Source organism: Lontra canadensis, unplaced genomic scaffold (genome assembly GCF_010015895.1).
Source record: "Lontra canadensis isolate GAN:19392208 unplaced genomic scaffold, GSC_riverotter_1.0 scaffold3, whole genome shotgun sequence".
NCBI lineage: Eukaryota > Metazoa > Chordata > Mammalia > Carnivora > Mustelidae > Lontra > Lontra canadensis.
In genome coordinates, this window is record NW_022630997.1 from 3,579,681 (window position 1) to 3,598,869 (window position 19,189).

The following is a 19,189-nucleotide window of genomic DNA, read 5'->3' on the forward strand; positions in this document are numbered from 1 at the left end:
ATTTGGCAGTCTTGCCCCAGGAGTGCGAGTCTAGTCAGAAATTATGTTTCTTTTTGTGCTTTAGACAAAACTGCCTTGTTGGAGGTGGGTGTGCAGACTCTAGAAAACAAGAACATTCCTGAAACCGCTGACCAGAATCTCGTAAAATTAAGGGTTCTACTCTCTGGCCGGGGAAGGATCTCCACAAACTTATTCGAGAATCCAGAACTCTAGTGTTTAGAATTTTAAACACCAGAAATCAATCAAGACAGTTTATCTGTTAAGTTGGACCTAGAAACTGTATTAGACAGCATTACTTTTTTGGCAGAGGAGAGATTCCTCGAGAAAACCTTAATGAAAGAATATGCATCCTCCTTAAGGAAATAGTCCAGCCTGACCTTCCTGTGGAGGGTCCAAGTCAGGAGCTGGTAAACAGCCTTGCTCATGTAGCATTAGGACTTGTTCCATGTTCTTTTGCGGGAATGGGTTTACCCGCATGGATGGAGATAAGCTTTTTCAAGTTTTAGTTCTTGAGACATTGAAGGGGAAGACTGAGCAGTTGACTTAATTTTTTTAAATTAAAAAAATACTCTAAACCCCAAAGAAGGGCAGAGAATAACAACAAATATGTAACTGACAGAATTAACTGTCATTCTGGGGCGGCTGCGGGACTCAGTTAAGCGTCTGACTCTTGGTTTCGGCTCAGGTCATGATTTTCGGGTCATGGGACGGTGCCTCATGTCAGGCTCCACGCCCAGCAGGGGATCTGCTTGAGAGTCTCTCTCTCCCTCTGCCCCTCCACCCACTCTCCTGTGTGCTCTCCTTCTCTCCCAAATAAATAACATCTTAGAAATAAAGAATTAACTGTTGTTTTTTTTTAACTTAAAAAATTGCTACAGATAAAAGTGACGATCTTCAGTGTCACCCAGCCCTGGGCCCTTGCCCTTTCCCTGTATTTTGAGAGATAACTCCTGTGATAAATTTTGTATGTATCCTTCTATTTTGGGTTTTTATATTTTTATGTATGCCATATATATCCTGAAATACACATTTACAGCCCAAGTCTATCAGGTGATTTTATTTGCTTAAGGTATATATTTACATGGATTCTCTGATTCCTTTACTCACGTTACGGCTTTTGAGGTGTAGGTTGACACGAGCAGCTTACGATCATCGAGTCATGGTTCTCTAGCATGTTACATGAATATACCATGATTTATGCTGAACGTATCTGTAGAATATTACTAGAGATTCCAGTAATAGAACCTCGAAATGGAATTGCAGGGTGCCTGGCTAGCTCAGTCAGAAGAACATGCGACCCTTGATCTTGGGGGTGGTGAGTTTATACCCACACTGGGTATACAGATTACTTAAAACTTTAAAAAAAAAAAAAAAACCAGTAGTGGAATTGCTGAGTCATAGGGTGTGTGCACTTTCAGTTTTGATGGTTTATTTCTAAACTAGTTACGTCTGTTGACACTTCCACCAGCTTCCACGTGTCACTGTATGTGACAGTCCTCAACTGACAGCAAACTTTTTCAGTTTTTGCCAGTCTTAGATGAGACTATGTCACTGTCTTAATTTGGGCTTTCCAAATTATCAGTGGCATCATAATTTTTTAGCTGTTGAAATTTGAAATAATAAATATCCAAAGGCATGAAATCCTAATATATTTATATGGCATAGTAGGATTAAAATATAATTTAAAGTTGTGTTTTACTGGGGCGCCTGGGTGGCTCAGCCGGTTAAGCGTCTGCCTTTTGCTCAGGTCATGATCCTGGAGTCACAGGATTGAGTCCCATGTCGGGATCCTTGCTCTTAAGGGAGTCTGCTTCTCCTTCTACCCTCTCCCTCTCTCCCTGGCTCATGCTCTCTCTTACTCTCTCAAATAAATAAATAAATTCTTTTAAAAAAAAAATTAAGTTGTGTTTTACTCACATGACTCTGTTGTTATCGTATCATAGTATTTCCAGAAAAATTCAGATTTTAATTATTGCTTTTATAGTTAAAAATCATTTCTTAAAGTTGTAGACATTTTTGATGAAAATCTTTCTAAAATGTTTTATACTTAACCTGCTTTGTGAAATTCATGGTAAGTTGAATCAGTCCTCATAATGAACATGAAGTTTTTATAAAATTCATTCAGACCTCGAGGGCCTGTTAAAATATTGGATACTTGTTTCTATACCAGATACCCTGAAAGGTCCTCATGCTTTAGTAGTTATTTTTGCCTTTTATGGTCTTCCCTCCTCCTAGTGTTTTCAGTGAGTCCTCCCACCCTTTAAAACTAAAAAGTAGTTTATGTAAATGATATATGCTTATTGTGGAATATTTTATCTTTTCTCATTTTAATTTGCCACCTTCTCTTTGGAATTCTAAGGATATGAGGATATTTTCCCCTTAACTGAGGATTTCAAGGGGTGCACGACAGCAGTTTGTCTTCAAGTAGGGGTCACTTCTGGCTGTGCACCAGTGTTCTGGATAGTTCTGGGGAGTTCGTCGCTACCCAGTTTCAGGGAATCTGACGTGTGGGTGCGTGGGGTGTTCACTGTATTACCGAAGTACCTACTTACTGAAAACACTCACTGAAAACACTGGGAGGAGGGAAGACCGTAAAAGGCAAAAAGAGGCACATATATTCTCTTAAAGAATGAGTAATTTGAATGCAAGGATATTAAATTGGTCTGTTCTTGAGGAGATAATGAGCAGTGAGATGACTCATTGTCTTGGAAGGTCCAAGGCAAGTGGCCAGATACAGATGGTGCAAGGCCATGCCGGTTGAGTAGCCTAAGTACCATGTGAGAGATAATGCTTTTTAAAGATTTTTAATTTTTTTTTTCATAAAACCGCTGCTGTTGATAGGTTTGCTCTTTCTTGCCTTCACAAACTTGTGAAACAAATTTAACATTTCTGTCTCGTCTCCTTTCAGTGTGACAAAATTAGGCAAGAACGAGATGAAGCTGTTAAAAAACTGGAGGAACTTCAGAAAAGTATGTAAGCATTTCATTGGAATTACTGTAACGCACATAACTATGTTTGGGAATTATGTGGGCAGACACGTCCCCTATGTTTAGTTGCTGCTGCACTGGGCATCCAAGAAAGCAAGGGTTGTCTTCCTATTTGCCGCCCGCCCCCCTACCAAAAATGTCCTGGCATTACTGTGATTTTCAAACAAATGGAATGAATATTATTGTTTCATGAGTATGTTATTATAAAAGACAGTTTGCACTTGTATAAAAAAAACTTTACTATGCAGAACAGTTAAAGAAGAACAAAAATTACTTGTTATCTTGATTCTTTGAGAAAAGGCAGTGTTAATATTTTATAGTCTTTCTTTCTTGGTCTTTTATCTGTGGGCAGTATTTATGTCCATAAAAAATAAAGTCACGCTTTACATTCAGTTTTACAGCCTGCTTTTTTCAGGGAGTGGTGTATTGTGGTCATCTTTGCATGTCAGTAGAGGTGTATATTTTTTTCTGTATTCTCTTACATGATAGTACCCTAATTTATTTGAACATTCTTTCAGTGATGGATTATTTCTGGGTTTTAGATATTATAAATAATGTGAAGTATTCTTATACATCTTTACAGTGGTCTGATTTGTTTCTTACATTAATTCATAGAAAAAGAATTGTAGTTCACAGAACTATCACATTTTTAAGAGTCAGATGTTTGTAATGGCCTTCTCACCAAGGAACGTTGTATTCCCACAAAAGCTGTAATAATCTTCTAAATGTTTGCTATGGTATTCTTGTATGCAATGCCGATCTGTCATTACCTCATCCACTAAGATAGAATGTATCTGATCACACTCAGAAGGATCAGAAGGAAATAGGTCATGGGAAAAGGACCAGACTTTAGCAGGAAAAGTTGCCCTTCCCCTTGGAAGCAGGGTCTTTCTCCATCTTTCTGCAGATGCTGTGTTAGGCTGTTTGATTATATCATAAAGTGTTGACTTGGTAACTATGCAACAGAACATTTTATTCTTGTCAAAGGTTAAACAGCCATGAAAATGGAACATTATAGTTCATTTCAGTACCCAGTTTATTTCAAGTGTCTGGCTTTAACAAAGTCTCGGGAATATTGTTGTTAGTACTTTTCTTTGGAGGCCAATATGCTATGACAGAAATATCTCTTACTTGTGAATATACAAACTGCGATTGTGTAGAATTTTCTTGTTCCCTAAGGCAGGATTAATTTGATACTCTTCCACTTTTGCTGACACTGGGTCACACTGAAAGAATTATACCATTTACATTGTTACCAATTCATGTTCTCAAATTAATTATTGATAGTGGATTGGAATGCTGTTGTGTAGTAAGAATTGTTCAAGGTTTTATGGTTGGACTTAACATAAAATGCTTTGGTCGGGCAGGTAGTAGGCATTTTGCCTCTTGTGTTCTGCAGAAATGGAAGGAGCTTCTCCCCAAATGAACCTACCTTTAGAATAACATATAAACTTTCCTCTCCCTCTTCCTTTCCCCCTTTCCTTGTCTCTTCCTCTAAATATCTTCGACAGTTTTAAAAATTCACATTTTTCCTTACGAGCAACTCAGAGCCTAAAAGAATCAGCTGAAAGGTTAGTACAATGATCTTTATTGTTGTATGCATTGAATTTTTGACTTTCCTAAGTCTGCTTAATTAATTTAAAGTTTGGATGGCAGGAGAACAGAATGCCGACTCTTTTCTCTGACTTAAAAGAACAGAAAGTGGGGATAATGAAAATTCTAAATACTTGTTAAAACATTCTGTCTGGGGTAAATGGTTGATGACTTCTGAACAGGGAGCAGGATTTCGGATTTGGAAGGGAGCACAGCGGTTACCAGCAGGAAAAAGCAGCTGTGCTATGAATCCATGTAGTCCTGAGCAATTTCTGCATTAGTAAAATTGGGATAAATGACCCTGCCTCCGATGCTGTTCAAGGAACAAATGAGGTAATTCACGGAGAAAGTGCTGAACACAGTGCCTGGCACTAGAGTTTAAGTGCTCAATAAACGAGCGTTGCCGCCGCCGCCATCTTGTTGGCTGTCCCGTCCAGAGCCCGAGCGCCCTTCGGCGTGAAGAGTCCATGAGCCCGCTCACGGGTTCGTTTGCAGAGCCTGGTCTTGGCGCTTGGACAGCCCTGGAGAAATATCTTTGGGTGCTAAGTTGAAACATGCCTGCCTGTCATGTTTACCTGCGAGGCCCAGATCTCAGAGTGAGGGACAAGCCCCGTTAGGCCTAAGGGCTGTGCTCACCTCGCCGGTCATGCTCTTCTTAGCCAGTTTCGTCCATATTTCCTCGCCATTTTCGGCCTCCATCAGCTCTGCCCGAGCCTTCCTCCTGTCTTCCTGCACAAAGAGCCCCGCTGCAGAGCAAAGCCATGGTCCCTAGGAAGACAGATTCACGTGAGAGAAGAAGTCACTCAAGACCTTTCAAGTCCTTCAGCCAGAACCTGAGAGCCTTTTTGGTGTGTGAGGACACACCTGTGTCCCCTGCATGCCTGCCAGCTCTCATCCGTGTTTGCACACGCGTGAAGACCTGTCAGGCACTCTCACGTCGCCGGCGACTGAACGGTATGTTCTCCACATGAGCTGCAGAGACGTCCTGCATCTAGGCATTGCTGAGAGTTGGCTGGCTGGAGAGGAGTTTCGCTCAGGGCAATCCCATGGGTGGTATCACATTTGAATACAAGGTAGAAAGACACCTAGAAAATCAGTCATCTAGAAGTTGGTTTAGCTGGGCATTGCACATTAGAACTATATTTTGGGATATATGTTACTTGACTTGTTTGGGCTTCAGCGTTCTCCAATAGGAGATTGCTGTGATGATACATACCTACCTCGTAAGACTGTCGTGAGGATTCATGACAGAGCACATAGGGTTTAGCACAGGCTGGACACAGAGTTGGCCCAACAGTGGGTGATAGCGGTTGTGTCCGAAGCAGTTCTGTTCTAGAGAGAACATTTTGTAAAGGGGTGTTCACAGACGAACATAGGCCTGATAGATTTTTCCAGTCACTCAAACACAAACACATATGTGCCTACGCAGCACATACCCAGCAGTATGTCAGGTGCAGGACGGTCAGACATGAGTAAAGCTGTGATGCCCGAAGTTAATAGAAGACAAAAACAAGTCAAAAAGAGAAAGTCCCAGTTGCCCTCCATTCTGTGATGGCAAGTATGTCCGAGTGTTTTGCGGTCGTGAAGAGGAAAAATAGACTTTGCTGATTCAACTGGACAGGTGGAAGCACTCATGGATGGCCTTTCAGGTTATGCTTCTGAGTTGTGAGAGTCATTAAAAACAACTCTGATTATGGAAAATATCAAGCTTATATAAAAGTGAGAAAATAATGCAGTGAAGCGCCATGTGTCCATCATCCAGCTTCAGCAGCTGCCAGCTCGAGGCCAGTCCGTTTCATCTCTGTCCGCACGTCCGTTCTCACCAACCTCAGGTTATTTTGAAATGAGTTCAGTCATCATATCATTTAATGATAATTTTATCGTAAATAAATATAAATATTTCGATACGTGTTTCTAAAAGGCTAGAATTCATCTTTCTTCTTTTTTAAACCTTCCTATCATCCACATTAGAGATATGTTAGGTGTAGTGGTCATTCATGGTCTGGATATTATGAGATAAGCCTGAATTTGGCACCATAGGGCCAGTCACTAAATGAACAAATTAAAGGTTTTTTTTTTTTTTTGGTTTTTTTTTTTTTAAACTTTCATCCTTTGAAAGGTGCAAATAAAATTACATATTGCAAAAACTTCTGTTTTGTGTCATGTAACCTGACTTGTAGTTTTGGAAATGAGGTCTGCTTTTTAAAGATATAAATGCCCTCTGAAACGTGTTCTTTTCTTTTAAATCTAGAAAGTGAATAGGTGGGTTTCTTTGCTCCCTACTTAGCATTGAGATGATTTTTTAAACTAGAAATCAAAGCACAACTTTTGATTTCTACTCTTCCCTCTTAGAGGAAGAGAGAAAGAATACCTATCTGACGGGGCCTGCTCTATGAGAATTGGAGAAAATTGTGGCTAGTGCTGCCTATGTAAGTTTATCAAGTTAAGTTACAGGGCAGCTTTTTACAAAATGTTCAGAAAATAAGTGTGTGTGTGTGTGTGTGTGTGTGTGCGCGCGCGCGCATGTGTGTGTGTATTTCTTTTTGCTGGGCCTAAACCTTGCTATGTGGAATGATTTTTCCTTACTCTTCCATGAGCAAGAATGTTATTGAATAAAAAGTCAAATTCCTATGAAACATGCAGAGTGTTTATGTTTTTGTTATGATGGTGGAAATACCAGATTGTGGCAGAAGAAGTCAAGTAGTTAAGGCTAAAAATTCAAAGTAATATTTGATGTTGTAAAAATTGTATAGGTTTCTTTTCTCTTTCCTTCACATTTTTGAAGAACCTACCTTGTAAACATAGTGATAAAATGCCAAGAATATTAGGATTTTAAGGAAATAATAGAGCCTATTATTTAAACTACAATATAAAAGGCAATTATATTGATGAAGAGCTACATGGGCTTTGTGTGTGTGAATAAACTTGGCCTGTGTTCAGCTTCTATTTGTTCTTCTGGCATAAACACATATTGTGTGTGATTCCAGTTTAATGGGGACCCGTTTGTATGCCAAGCAGCTGCATTTTAGGACCTATTGCGTGATTTCATAGCTCTCTGAAAATTGGTTCTATTCAGAGCAAGAGATAGAAGAGGAGAGGGGGGTGGTGTGGAAGGGGGGGCAGAGCCTCAACACACAATCATTTCTTTTCAATTGGAGCCAGAAAGGTTGATGACAACATGACCATTGTGTTATAATGATAAGACCACTAAGGCATCTGTACCTCTCATCAAGGCTTTCACACAACAGCAGATACAATTTAATTCACTGCTCTGTCAGCAGTGCTGATACCATTATGCCGTCTGTCTCCACAGTTATAATCACTGTCCTCTGAGAAATGCAGTTGAAATGATCTTGAGCAGTCAAAGAAACTCTCAATTAAGGCTGCCACTTCCAATGTGTCAGATTGTGTCTTATGCACTTGGTACAATTTTCACTTCCAATCCTGTTTATTTACAATGTCTACCAGTAATTACGCTTAACGTGTCATTTAGTGAGGGGGGCCCCTGCCAAGCCGATTGTTGGGTGCTGCTGTACCATTGAGTGGGAGTTTCTCGAAGTCAATGCCATCAGCAGCTTTTAGGCCCTGATGGGATGCAGTAGTAATGTTGATAATGCAAGTATCGTGCTCATCAAGTCATAATTAGATGCCACTCAAATGTGCCACTTGTAATAACAGTGTTGATTCATGTTTTTCTCGGTGACTGCAACTACTAATTAGTTAAGTGGTTTTTGGTTGGCCTGCATTTGCTGCAGATTATTATTACCCCTGAAAAAATGTCAAGGTTAGAGATGTTTCTGGCCATTTAGTGCTGCTTTATGAATTTGAATATTAACATAATAAGAACTTTGGACAGACTTAGGAAGTAATACATTTTTGTATTTAATTTGGAGAGAAATTTTTTTCCCTTGAGTTTAATCATAATTGCAGGTTAATTAAGCTTAAATGAAGCAAAAGTAATCTCTCTTTGTGTTATGTGAGCCCCAGTGCTTTTTGCCTAACTTCGTAGGGTTTCACATTTGGGTGTACTTCGTTTTTCTTTTTTTAGCCAAACAAATGTCAATAAGTATACACGTCCACAGTGAAGTTTAAGATTCTGAGCATTTTCTTTTAACTAAAAATGTGGGGGAAAGGAATTGGTACTTTTCTCTCAGATGATCTTCGAAGTATAATTCAGGTTCTAAATTACTTTGTACCTTTGAATCTCAATCTATATAAACCAGCTACTGAAAGAGCCTGAAAATTACTATTTTTCAAGCATTGGTAAAGTGTCCAGTAAAATTGCATTTTTCTCCCAATCTTCCTGACAGTCTGTGATGCAAGAAGGCTCCACATTCATCGTCATCGAGTACATAACTGGGGTTGCTATACTTTTCTGCCCCAGAGTTTATTAAATCACAGTAACTACTTTGTCTCTCATAGAGAAGGCTGTTGCATGCTGACCTGAGCTAAACTGCCACCTTGTTATTCTGGTGAAGGAGATCAAGTTAAGATTTAATTTTAAAAATTTCTTGCTAGCTGATTTTCCTTCTTAGATCCAGGGGTTCTGTCTCACTAAGAAAAGGAAATCGTGTTTGCCACTTTTCATTGAGGAGAGATTCTTTCATCTAAGTTAGTGGACGTGTCTAAGACTCTGTGTACAGCTACATAGAAAAAAGACACTTAAAGGCAGCCTAACTAGCTTTCTTAAAAATGTGTGCATTGGAAATGAAGGCTCTTCATTGCGTTCTATTTTTCCCCCTCCATGTCCAAATATTAGCTAAGATTTAATCAGGGAAGCAGCTTCGAGACTGTTTTTGTTTGTTTGTTTGTTTGTTTTTTGTTTTTCTCTCCTCCATGCCCGCTGAAGGCCTGGCGAGCTAAAGAAGTGAAGTATTCTGAGTCATAGGACACAACGTGTGGGCTTCTGGAATCGCTGACTAATCTCTGAATGCTGAGACTTTTTTCCCCTCATTCCTAGTTTCTCACATGGTTATAGAGGAAGTCAATTTTATGCAGAACCATCTTGAAATAGAGAAGACTTGTCGAGAGAGTGCTGAGGCTCTGGCGACAAAGGTGAGACTCTTCAAATAAGGGAATTCTACCTGTGCCTTTTAATTTCAACTTCTTTTCTGAAGAGTGACCTCCTATCTGCTTTTGCTTTTCTAGTCCATTGCCTCCACTCTGATGAGGAGGAGAAGTTCCGTAAAGTGCTGTAAATTATCAAAGCCCTGGAATAGGGTTATGTAAATATCTTAATGCCTAGGTTCTTTCCATTGTAAAAGGGGCATTTGCATGTGTGTATTTCAGCATTGGTGCTTTCTGCCTCTAAAAAATGGCCCAGAGTCCATCTTTCAACTGGACTTTCTTAATGTCTGAGCATTGGGTGAAAACATTCACCAAGTTTAAAATGAACCTGGTGTGGCATAAAGGGAGCAATGAGTGTTTCACGTTTGATTTAGATAAAAAAGTCAGCCTCCAGCCTTACATTTCAGGTGATTATTTGTGAAAGCAGAGTGAGGGCATGCTAAAGGTGACCTCCAGTGCTCCACTGATTGCTTCTCACTGATGAATTTACCAAGAGTGTAATTTTCTATATTCTATCTCATCAGAAGTACATTATTATTAAAGAATGTTTTTTATCTCTGTCTTACGTATTTTGGGTCGGGTAAAATGCATCTGAACCACTTCATCAGAAAATGGATTACAGCAATTTTTAACCAAAAATCATTAGTAATGCCGGTTGTGGGCCTTTCTCTTTTCCCCATCACCTCCCTCCAAAGTATGTCTTTGGATGTCACTGAAAGTCTGCAAATCAATCAGCCAATCTGTCTGTGTATCTCTCTGTTTAATTTGTGTGCATTAGCAGTGTGCTTGCTAGAGGTATTTGCTTAATTGTTTGTGTAATGACACTACATTAGAATTCATAAGATAATGCAGTCAGAACCCAAGAATATAAACATGTACATGCAACTTCTCTTCTGTTATTCCTTTGAAGAATACACAGCACTATGGGCCATTGCTTTAAAAACAGTGATCATGTGGGTGCTTTCATATCATTTCTTCTGCTCTACCCTTCATTAAGTGTTCACTGGTCTGCAAAACTGGGTGAATCCTCTTTTTCGTATCCTTTATTCCTTCTTTGGGAACAGATAGAAAAAAATGTCTTGGGAGCATACTAGCTGCTCTGAACCTTGCAGTGGCTAAAGATAGTCCTTGGATTTTTCTCTTGCTATCCATAAGTATCCCTGTTGCCAGTAGTACATTGCAAAATGAGAATACGGACTACCTCGCAGGACTGGCAGAATTAATGGAAAGCAACAGTTTGGGGGTTTTATTCCCAGTGATGTCATTTTGGGCTGTGACTTTGGGCAAGTTACTAGTTCTGGTCTCTGGACTGCTGTGTCTCATCTCAAATGACAGGATGAACTAGAGTTAGGACGGCAGGGAGAATGGGACAGACTTCCCTTTTTCCATGATGCACTCCACTCACAGGTCCGTACAGACCCTTTTAAAAAAATGATTTGAGCCCCTCCCCTTTTTAACAGGTGACTTTGAGCAAGAGAATGAACCTCTCTGGGGTTTTACAGTTGCCTTGTCCTAAGTGTCAGGGTGGACCAGCATTGATTTCTTAAGAATATCCTAGACCCACTGATGCTGGGAATGTGGCCCAGGCCAGGTTTGTGCTGAGAAAGCTGCCAGGGGACTGTTGTCTTCATCCGTCCCTGTTTATGAACCACTGTATTACTAATCTCAAAGGTCAGTTTTATAATTTAGTCTTGACAATAGGATCCTTCACTTACACGTTTTGTCCTCTATTCATGAAGTCTTTCGAAGTGGCCATATGGTTTCTTTTTGAGGCTACAATGTGGCCTTGTGGGACTTGGAATAAAAACAGGTCAGAAAGCCTATAGATGTGCTCATTGGATCTGGAAGATACTACAGCTTTGAATGCAAAGTCTGGAAGCTTCATTATATGCATGATCAATAAGTAGCACATACTGGGGTGCCTGGGTGGCTCAGTGGGTTAAGCCTCTGCCTTCGGCTCAGGTCATGATCTCAGGGTCCTGGGATCGAGCCCCGCATTGGGCTCTCTGCTCACTAGGGAGCCTGTTTCCCTCTCTCTCTCTTTGCCTGCTTCTCTGCCTACTTGTGTTCTCTGTCTGTGAAATAAAATCTTAAAAAAAAAAAAAAAAAGTAGCACATCCTGATTTAGGTATCCCAATTGTCATTTTTGAAAGTAGACTCCATTTTTAAAGCAGCAAAGTTTCTGTAAATTTCTTCTTATTTTTCTAAATCTTTGCTCTCAAATTAATGGCAAATGGGATGTTCTTAAGATGCAGTTTGCATAATTTTCTTAAAAGCAAGGGTGGATGCTTTGGTAAAATGTGTAGGTTAAACTGATAAATGTAGACCAATTATTTAAACCATATGGTCCAAATCTGCTTAACTTGCTTATTACTTTGTATCTTTAAATATTCATTAAGCTTCACCCAATATAAAAACTATTTAAATTTGAACATAGAAGATTCTGCTACTGTAGGTTTATAAAAGATTTATTTTTGCTTTGTGACTTAGAATCATTCCAAAAGACAGTATGCATTAACATATAACTTGATGAATAATAACTTCAGTGAAATTGCATTGCCAAAATTTGTGAATTCAGAGTTTTCAAAAATATCCAGTTAGTATGGTCATGAGATCTTTACGTACGTAAATCTTATGTTTCTTCCTTCAGAATGTGAGAATGATGTTTCAGAGAAATTTCCTTGTGGCTTTTTTTTTTTTTTAAGAGTAGGCTCCACACCCATCATGGGGCTTAAACTCATGACCCTGAGATCAAGAGTCACATGCTGTACCGAATGAGCCAGCCAGGTGCCCGGTGTGTGGCTTTTTTCTTGAGTTAATAACTTTGTTGAAGAGAGTAGTTGTATTATAACCACATAGTGCTGGCTGGGAGATTCTGATTCCTGGCTTGATAGAAAGAGGCATTAAACTCTTTTGAGGGTAGAACGATTAATGAACAACTTATTAAGTATTATTGTGACAGTGGCCCAGGACCGAGCCTGCTAAACACCAGATAACAAAAATTAGTGGTTTTGTGCTTTCATGAGGATCCTGGAAGAAGAGAAAATTGCACAGATGTATATGTTGGTTGAAAAAAACTAGCTGATAAAGTATTCCCAAAGAAAAATCAGACACACACCCCGAATACCTTTTGTTCCTATCAGGAGCAGACACTGGCTTTTTCCTGCATGTCCACCACTGTACAAAGCGCTTCCTGTGTAATGTCTCACTCAGTGCGCACGTTATGGGGCAGAGGCTATTTTTACCCTTAGTTCGTGGAGGAGGAGACCACCACTGTGAAAGGTGAAGTTATTCTAGAGTCAGAGACGTTGGATTGTAGAGCAGGATTCTTGCCTCTGGTTTTATAGAAACAGATATAGAAGTGTTGCCTTTCTCTGTGTCAAAGATTCTTCGTAGTGATGCGTAACAGAATCACCTGGGGACCCAGAGAGGGTGCTCTGCTGGGTTCCTCCGCCAGAGATTTGGGTCTGGTGAGAGAGCCTGTGCACTGGGATTTTGTAAAAGCTCTCTGGAGATTCTAATGTGGCGTGTTGGAAACCATTAGTTTAAGTATTATTAGGAGGCAGAATTACAAATGAAGTCTTGACTGTTTTCACTTTTGCCTTCAATTTTGATTTTTTCCCCACCATTCAGAAAAGATGGCACCATCTGAGTATCAGGCAGGATCCTTGAGCCTTTCATGCCTGCTGAAGCGCCTGTGGTGCCAGGAACCCACAACAGGCTTTACAAGAATGTTTTATCCTAGGGGAGAGAGGCTTGGAGATCATGGGCTCCTGTCTTATCCCTGATCCTCTAATGGACTGTCGGGAGCTAGAAGCTGGAGCTATGGGCTGGGCACAGGGAAGAAAGGGGCTGTGTGGGATTCCCTGAGTAGAGCTCACGAGGCTTCCCAGGGGGAAACTTTGGAAGGGTTCAGAGGTCTGGGAAACCTCTTGTGCCCGCATCAGGCTACTTGGGATATAGTTAGATTCAGTGTTCTTGGGGTGAGAATCAGACCTCCCTGTTTGAAATGGTCTGGACTTTTTCCTGAGGGAAGCCTAAAGGGTGTTAATTATGAAGACCCTTTATGAATGACGGACCAAATGAAGGACCCAAGCTGGGCCAGTACCAGCATGTCTTACTCTGATGTAAAGTTGTAGTAGAGAAGGTAGTTATTAGCTTTCCAATGAGTTGGGTTTCTGTTTCTATTTATTTCCAGTGTCAGTTGTTTAATTCAGAACTTGTCTTGGTCGCCATTAGCCCTGAGTGAAAGAAGAGAGGTTGCATTTCTGTATGTGCATGTGTTCATAGGAGACCTTTTATTTTTTAGTCTTAAGAAGAGAAAACACAAGGAAACCATACTTTGCTTCTATGGGCTTTGGACCACGTTGAGTCTTTGTGCTTTGCACTAACTCCGGTACGCATATAAACATGGGAACCGAAGAAGACGATGGTAGTTGAGTGACTGAAACTAAAGAACAATTCATTTCTGCAAAGGGAATAACAAATACATTAATTAATTAAGATCTCTTTTCTTTGCTATGAACTAGAACTCTTTTTATAGAGAGAACAGAAACATACCTTGTACTTCCTTCCACTGTCAAAAGAAAAAAAAGTAGAAATTTGTTAGTGAGGGATATTGGGGAATCCCATGGAATCCATGAGCTAGGAGCATTTTGAGAATGGACCAGAGTCCTGTGGGAAACCCATCTCCATTATTTTTCTCTGTGTGTCTCTACACACCAGCTCCGTTTTTGGCTTTGCAGTGGACTACCTTCCTCTGTTCCTCAGTTCAGTAGTGAATCATGATTGCCTACAGCATCTGTACCTCTGGACACACGGAAGGAAACTCATCTCTGTCCTAGCCTCCAAATTTCTAGAGGAGGGATTCGACTGACCACGCTTAGGCTCATGTGCCTGATCCCCAGACTGATTAGCTGCAGTCAAAGGGATGGGGGGTTCTCTAGGGGAGCACAGTTGTTCCTGTAGGAATGCTGTGGAACAATGAAGAGGAGTAGCAGGTGTTCAGAGAAGAGGGAGGGCTGGGCTAACAAACATTTGAAGGGTGGGCACAACAGCAAAGAAAACATTTTTTTGAAGTGCCTTAATTAGGACTATTAAGGATGGAATAAGTTGAAATTTGATTAAATCTATACTGGTGTCTTATCTTAATAATTCTCACGTTATCAGTTAGAACTAGCATTTCCCCATGCTGCTGGCTGTAATCCAGGCATCAGGTCTTACTTTAGTAAGTTTAATACTAAAAAGTGTAAATAAAACCTTACTTCATGAATCTTCTAATTGTTAGTTCATGCTGTGGGTGTTGATGAATATGTAAGACAGAAATACACTCAATCTGTCTATTGTTTAAAAATGCAAGACACTCATTTGACTGCTGTTAAAATGACTGTTTTTATATTTTGCCTTAGCTAAATAAGGAAAATAAAACATTGAAAAGAATCAGCATGTTGTACATGGCCAAGCTGGGACCAGATGTAATCACCGAGGAGATCAACATCGATGACGAAGATGTCAGCACCGACCCAGAAGGCACCGCGGAGACCTGTGTCTCTGTGCAGTGTCAGAAGCAGATCAAAGGTGGGATGCTTGGCTTCATCACTGGGCACATTTTGGATAATGTTTCTCAGCCCTGGGTGCCCATTGGAATCACCTGAGAACCTTAGAACTTGGGTCCTGCTTCAAAAAGTTTCAGATTTAAATGTCCCAGAGAGCAGCCTGGTTGAGAATCATGATACGATGTGATGTTGGTGCATTATGAATTAGTTTCTCATTTGCGATTAGACACTTTTGAAAGTGTTGTCTTGATGGAAACAGCCAGTTTGTGAAATTCTTAAAAATATGGACTACACGTTGAGATAATTTTGTTAAGTGAAAGAAAGAATGGATAAAAATATATGTAGCCCATGCCTCCCATTTTTCTGGTTCTTTTTGGGAATCTTTGGGGAGGATTCCTCCCCAGATGGCTTAAGTCTCTGCCCTCAAAGGACTTCTCATCTGATTCAGGCACTGAGCTGTAAGCAATCTGCGGTGTTCAACTTAGACACAGTTAGACCACTCACTGTGTCGGTCAGCGGCACGTAGAATATCACATGGAACCTCTATTAAATATACTTTAATTTTATTCTTGATTGTATATACACCTGATTATATGTACACACTGTTTATGTTACAGATGGAGAAGAGCAGTCGGGGGCTCAATGACTTTTAGGGTATTTTAGCATCAGGCGCATGCCAAAAGCAACACTTACTAGCATGTTGGGTTGGATAAAACTGCAGTTGGAAGGAGGGGAAAGGAGGTATAAAGAAAGCCATTGTTACCTGACAGTCCACCCCCCTGACCTAAGACAAAATAATATTTGTATGGGTGGGGAGGGAGTAGTTTACAGGATTTTCTTCTGTTCATGATTCTCCCCTCGTCTTAGGTCTGAGACAGTATAGTCTCTCGTTCCTCCTTCAAGATTAGCCAGCCAGTGGAGAAAGAGGTTTTGAAATAAGATCTGAGAACTATTCCAGGCTGGCCTCCTGTAAAATCTTGGTTCAATTTATAAATAACTCCAGAGAAGGTTTTTAATTAAAAGCAGTTAAAACCTGAGTAGCAAACCTAGAGGCCTTGGATATCCATTTAAGGACTGACTCTGTGCTAATCTGTGTATATATATTTTTAAAAGATTTATTTATTTGAGAGAGAGAGATGGAGAGAGAGGAGAGGCAGAGGGAGAGGGAGAGAGAGAATCCTCAAGCAGACTCCCAGCTGAGTGTGGAGCCTGACTTGGTGGGATCCTGACTTGGTGGGATCCCAGGACCCTGACATCATGAGCTGATCTCAGGCCGAAGTCAAGAGTCGGCGCTCCACCAACTGAACCACCCGGTCACCCCTCTTGTGTACTTTTTTACTGTTTGAGTGGTGGGAGTAACTTTCATCTATTACCAGAAGCTTTTGCACTTCATGGTTGCTAATAGTTTCATTTTGGTAATACAGTTTTCATTAAATTCCAATAAGAAGAACTAGGAAATAAATTAAGAAACAAAGCACCAACAACTCTGGATAGAAAATTACTAGAATTAACCCTTTTGCAAATAGGTTATATTTTGAGTCCATTCAAATAACGTTTGAGGGCTATAAATTGGCAACGGGTCAGGATTTTTTTCTGCAAATCAAAACCTGCAAATTATCAACTGCCCCATTGTTTGTAATATTTTATTGTGACAAGAGCCCATGGCCATTTTAAAATAAAAAGGAAATTAGCAATATGCCTTAATTTGTTTTGCTGAAATCTTAAAACATTTATTTCTAAAATGCCAGATAGTTTCCTAAAATATGGGCTGATAGCGTGCAAAGAAAACATGATCTGGTACATTTAATAACACAGTGAGATTGCATGGTATAAAATTATTAATAACTGTGGCTGCATATAGGGGCAAAGAAGTGAGATTTCCATCATTCTCTGCTTTATTTTCATTTTAATTGTTAAATAACCTTGATTGTAAGCTACATATGGACTGGCATTTTCAGTTCTTTTGACAAGATTAATTTCTTCTTTTAAGATAAGTTTAGAAGTTACTACACCTAAAACTAATGTTGTACTATAAGTTCACTAATTGAATTTAAATTAAAAAGTAAGTTTGCTTATATTGTTTTCCTCCCCTTGTTTTTTTCTTTAAAAATGCAGAACTTCGAGATCAAATTGTATCTGCTCAGGAGGAGAAGAAGATACTAGCAATTGAATTGGAAAATCTGAAGAGCAAACTTGCAGAAGTAATTGAAGAAGTATGTATCTTAGGCCTGAAAAGCAAGACTTTGGGTGTTTTTAGGGTGTTTGGCTAAGTTAAAAACTTGCTGTTGGAAGTTGATTTCAGGCATGAGAACCATGTACCAATTCTGACCTTCTCTTCTCCCCTCCATTTCAAATATACGGAAAGGTGTAGAAAATAAGATCATGAACATTCGTATACTCACTACCCAGCTCAGTAAATCAGCAAAATAGCAATGAAGTGTCCCCATTGTGCCCGTATTTCACTGTGGGAGGCAGATTTGTAAGAACGCTCTCTGCAATTTAAGTCATCTGCTTTATTGCTGCTGGGGAAGAAGTATTTGGCTTCTCCATCAGATGGTTTGGCTCAGTTGGGAAGGGCTGTCTTCTTGTGTACCAGCAACATAAGTGTATAGATGTAGAATGGGTTCAAAGTGGGTGCTTCAGAAATCTTTTTATTTTTCCTTTTGAATGGTCTTTAAGAACAGGAGCACATAATTGCCTTTCTGTGCATGGTGCTTCAAGGAACTGCCTTTGCAGTCATGATTTAACTGGTGTCCGTGGTTCCCAGATTCTATAGCCCCAGCTTCTAGACCCATCCCTCAGGTGGCTTATGGGTAATACTGAGGCCTTGAGGCTTCCATCCCTTCAGTGGGCAACCTTACCCAGCGACCTCAGTTTGCATACCTATCTCACAGTTTTCCTAAGGGCCAGAATGCGAGAAAGGTTGGGAGGTGGTGTCCACCAACTTCAGCCTTGCATTTACTTCGTGTTGCAGAACATGCTGAGGCACGGGAAGGACGATGCTGTTTTGGAAGTGGCATTTAGAAGTGGGGAGTGTACGCCAGTTACTAATTGAGACCAAAACCAAAAACGGAGCTTACGCTAAAAGCATCCAGTTCGCAGACTCTCTGGCGTGCCGATGGGTTCAGAGTCCTTTTCCAGGACCATTATCTTAGTTTCTTTCTTGACTGAAACCATAGGAGAGAGACAGACATGTTTTGATGCACTCTCTTCCTCAATTATGATTATTTACTGATGATCCTGTCCCCCTCCCACTTAGAGGTGTTACTGGAAATCCTTTCAGAAGTTCCTTTTATTACGATTATTTCAAACATGTGAAGAGTATAAAAAACAAAATAAGGAACACCCATATGTCTACTATCTAGCTTAATATGTAGTCTTAACAACCCCAGTGTCTCTCTGACTGTATTCCCCTCACTCCATGCCCTATTTCCCTACACAACCATTATTCTGAATTTGGCTTTTATCATTCCAGTGCGTGTATGTATATATATATATTTTTTTTCTTTTGCTACAATACATAGGATTTTGAGTGTTTTCTAGATGATGTGAATGTACCTGCTTTTTATTTTTTTATTTTTTTAACTTTTATTTTAAGGAGTCTCCGTACCCAGTGTGGGGGTTGAACTCACAATCCTGAGATCAGGAGTCAAATGCTCCACTGACTGAGCCAGCCAGGCACTCCTGTACCTGCTTTTTAAAATTCAGTGTAGTGCATTTGAGACTTACCCACTTTGATACACCTAACTTCACATTCTTTTTTTAAAATGGTCCCTTCATAGTCTCTTCCCATTGATTGATGTCAAAATTATCTCAGAAATGTAAGTCTTTTGGGAAGATTTTTGTGTGTGTTTTATTTAAGCCAGAAGTCATCAAAGTTTAAAGTATTTTTTATTTTAAAAATACATGCATTGTTTTCCTTAAGTTAAATATCATCAGAATTTGAAGTGAATATCAAAGTTGAGTATTGGATCTCTGACTACATGA

The 19,189-nt window shown here is 39.9% G+C and overlaps 1 protein-coding gene across 2 annotated transcripts in view; it reads left to right on the top strand.

Annotated features, from left to right (window-relative positions):
- SHTN1 (shootin 1) overlaps positions 1-19,189 on the top strand; it is a 95,906-nt gene that overhangs the window by 21,705 nt on the left and 55,012 nt on the right. For both annotated transcript variants that reach the window (XM_032878902.1, XM_032878910.1), the window contains exons 3-6: positions 2,909-2,969; positions 9,541-9,635; positions 15,056-15,224; positions 17,318-17,415. In XM_032878902.1, coding sequence (XP_032734793.1) covers positions 2,909-2,969; positions 9,541-9,635; positions 15,056-15,224; positions 17,318-17,415 — 423 coding nt within the window. The remainder of the gene's footprint in view (positions 1-2,908; positions 2,970-9,540; positions 9,636-15,055; positions 15,225-17,317; positions 17,416-19,189) is intronic.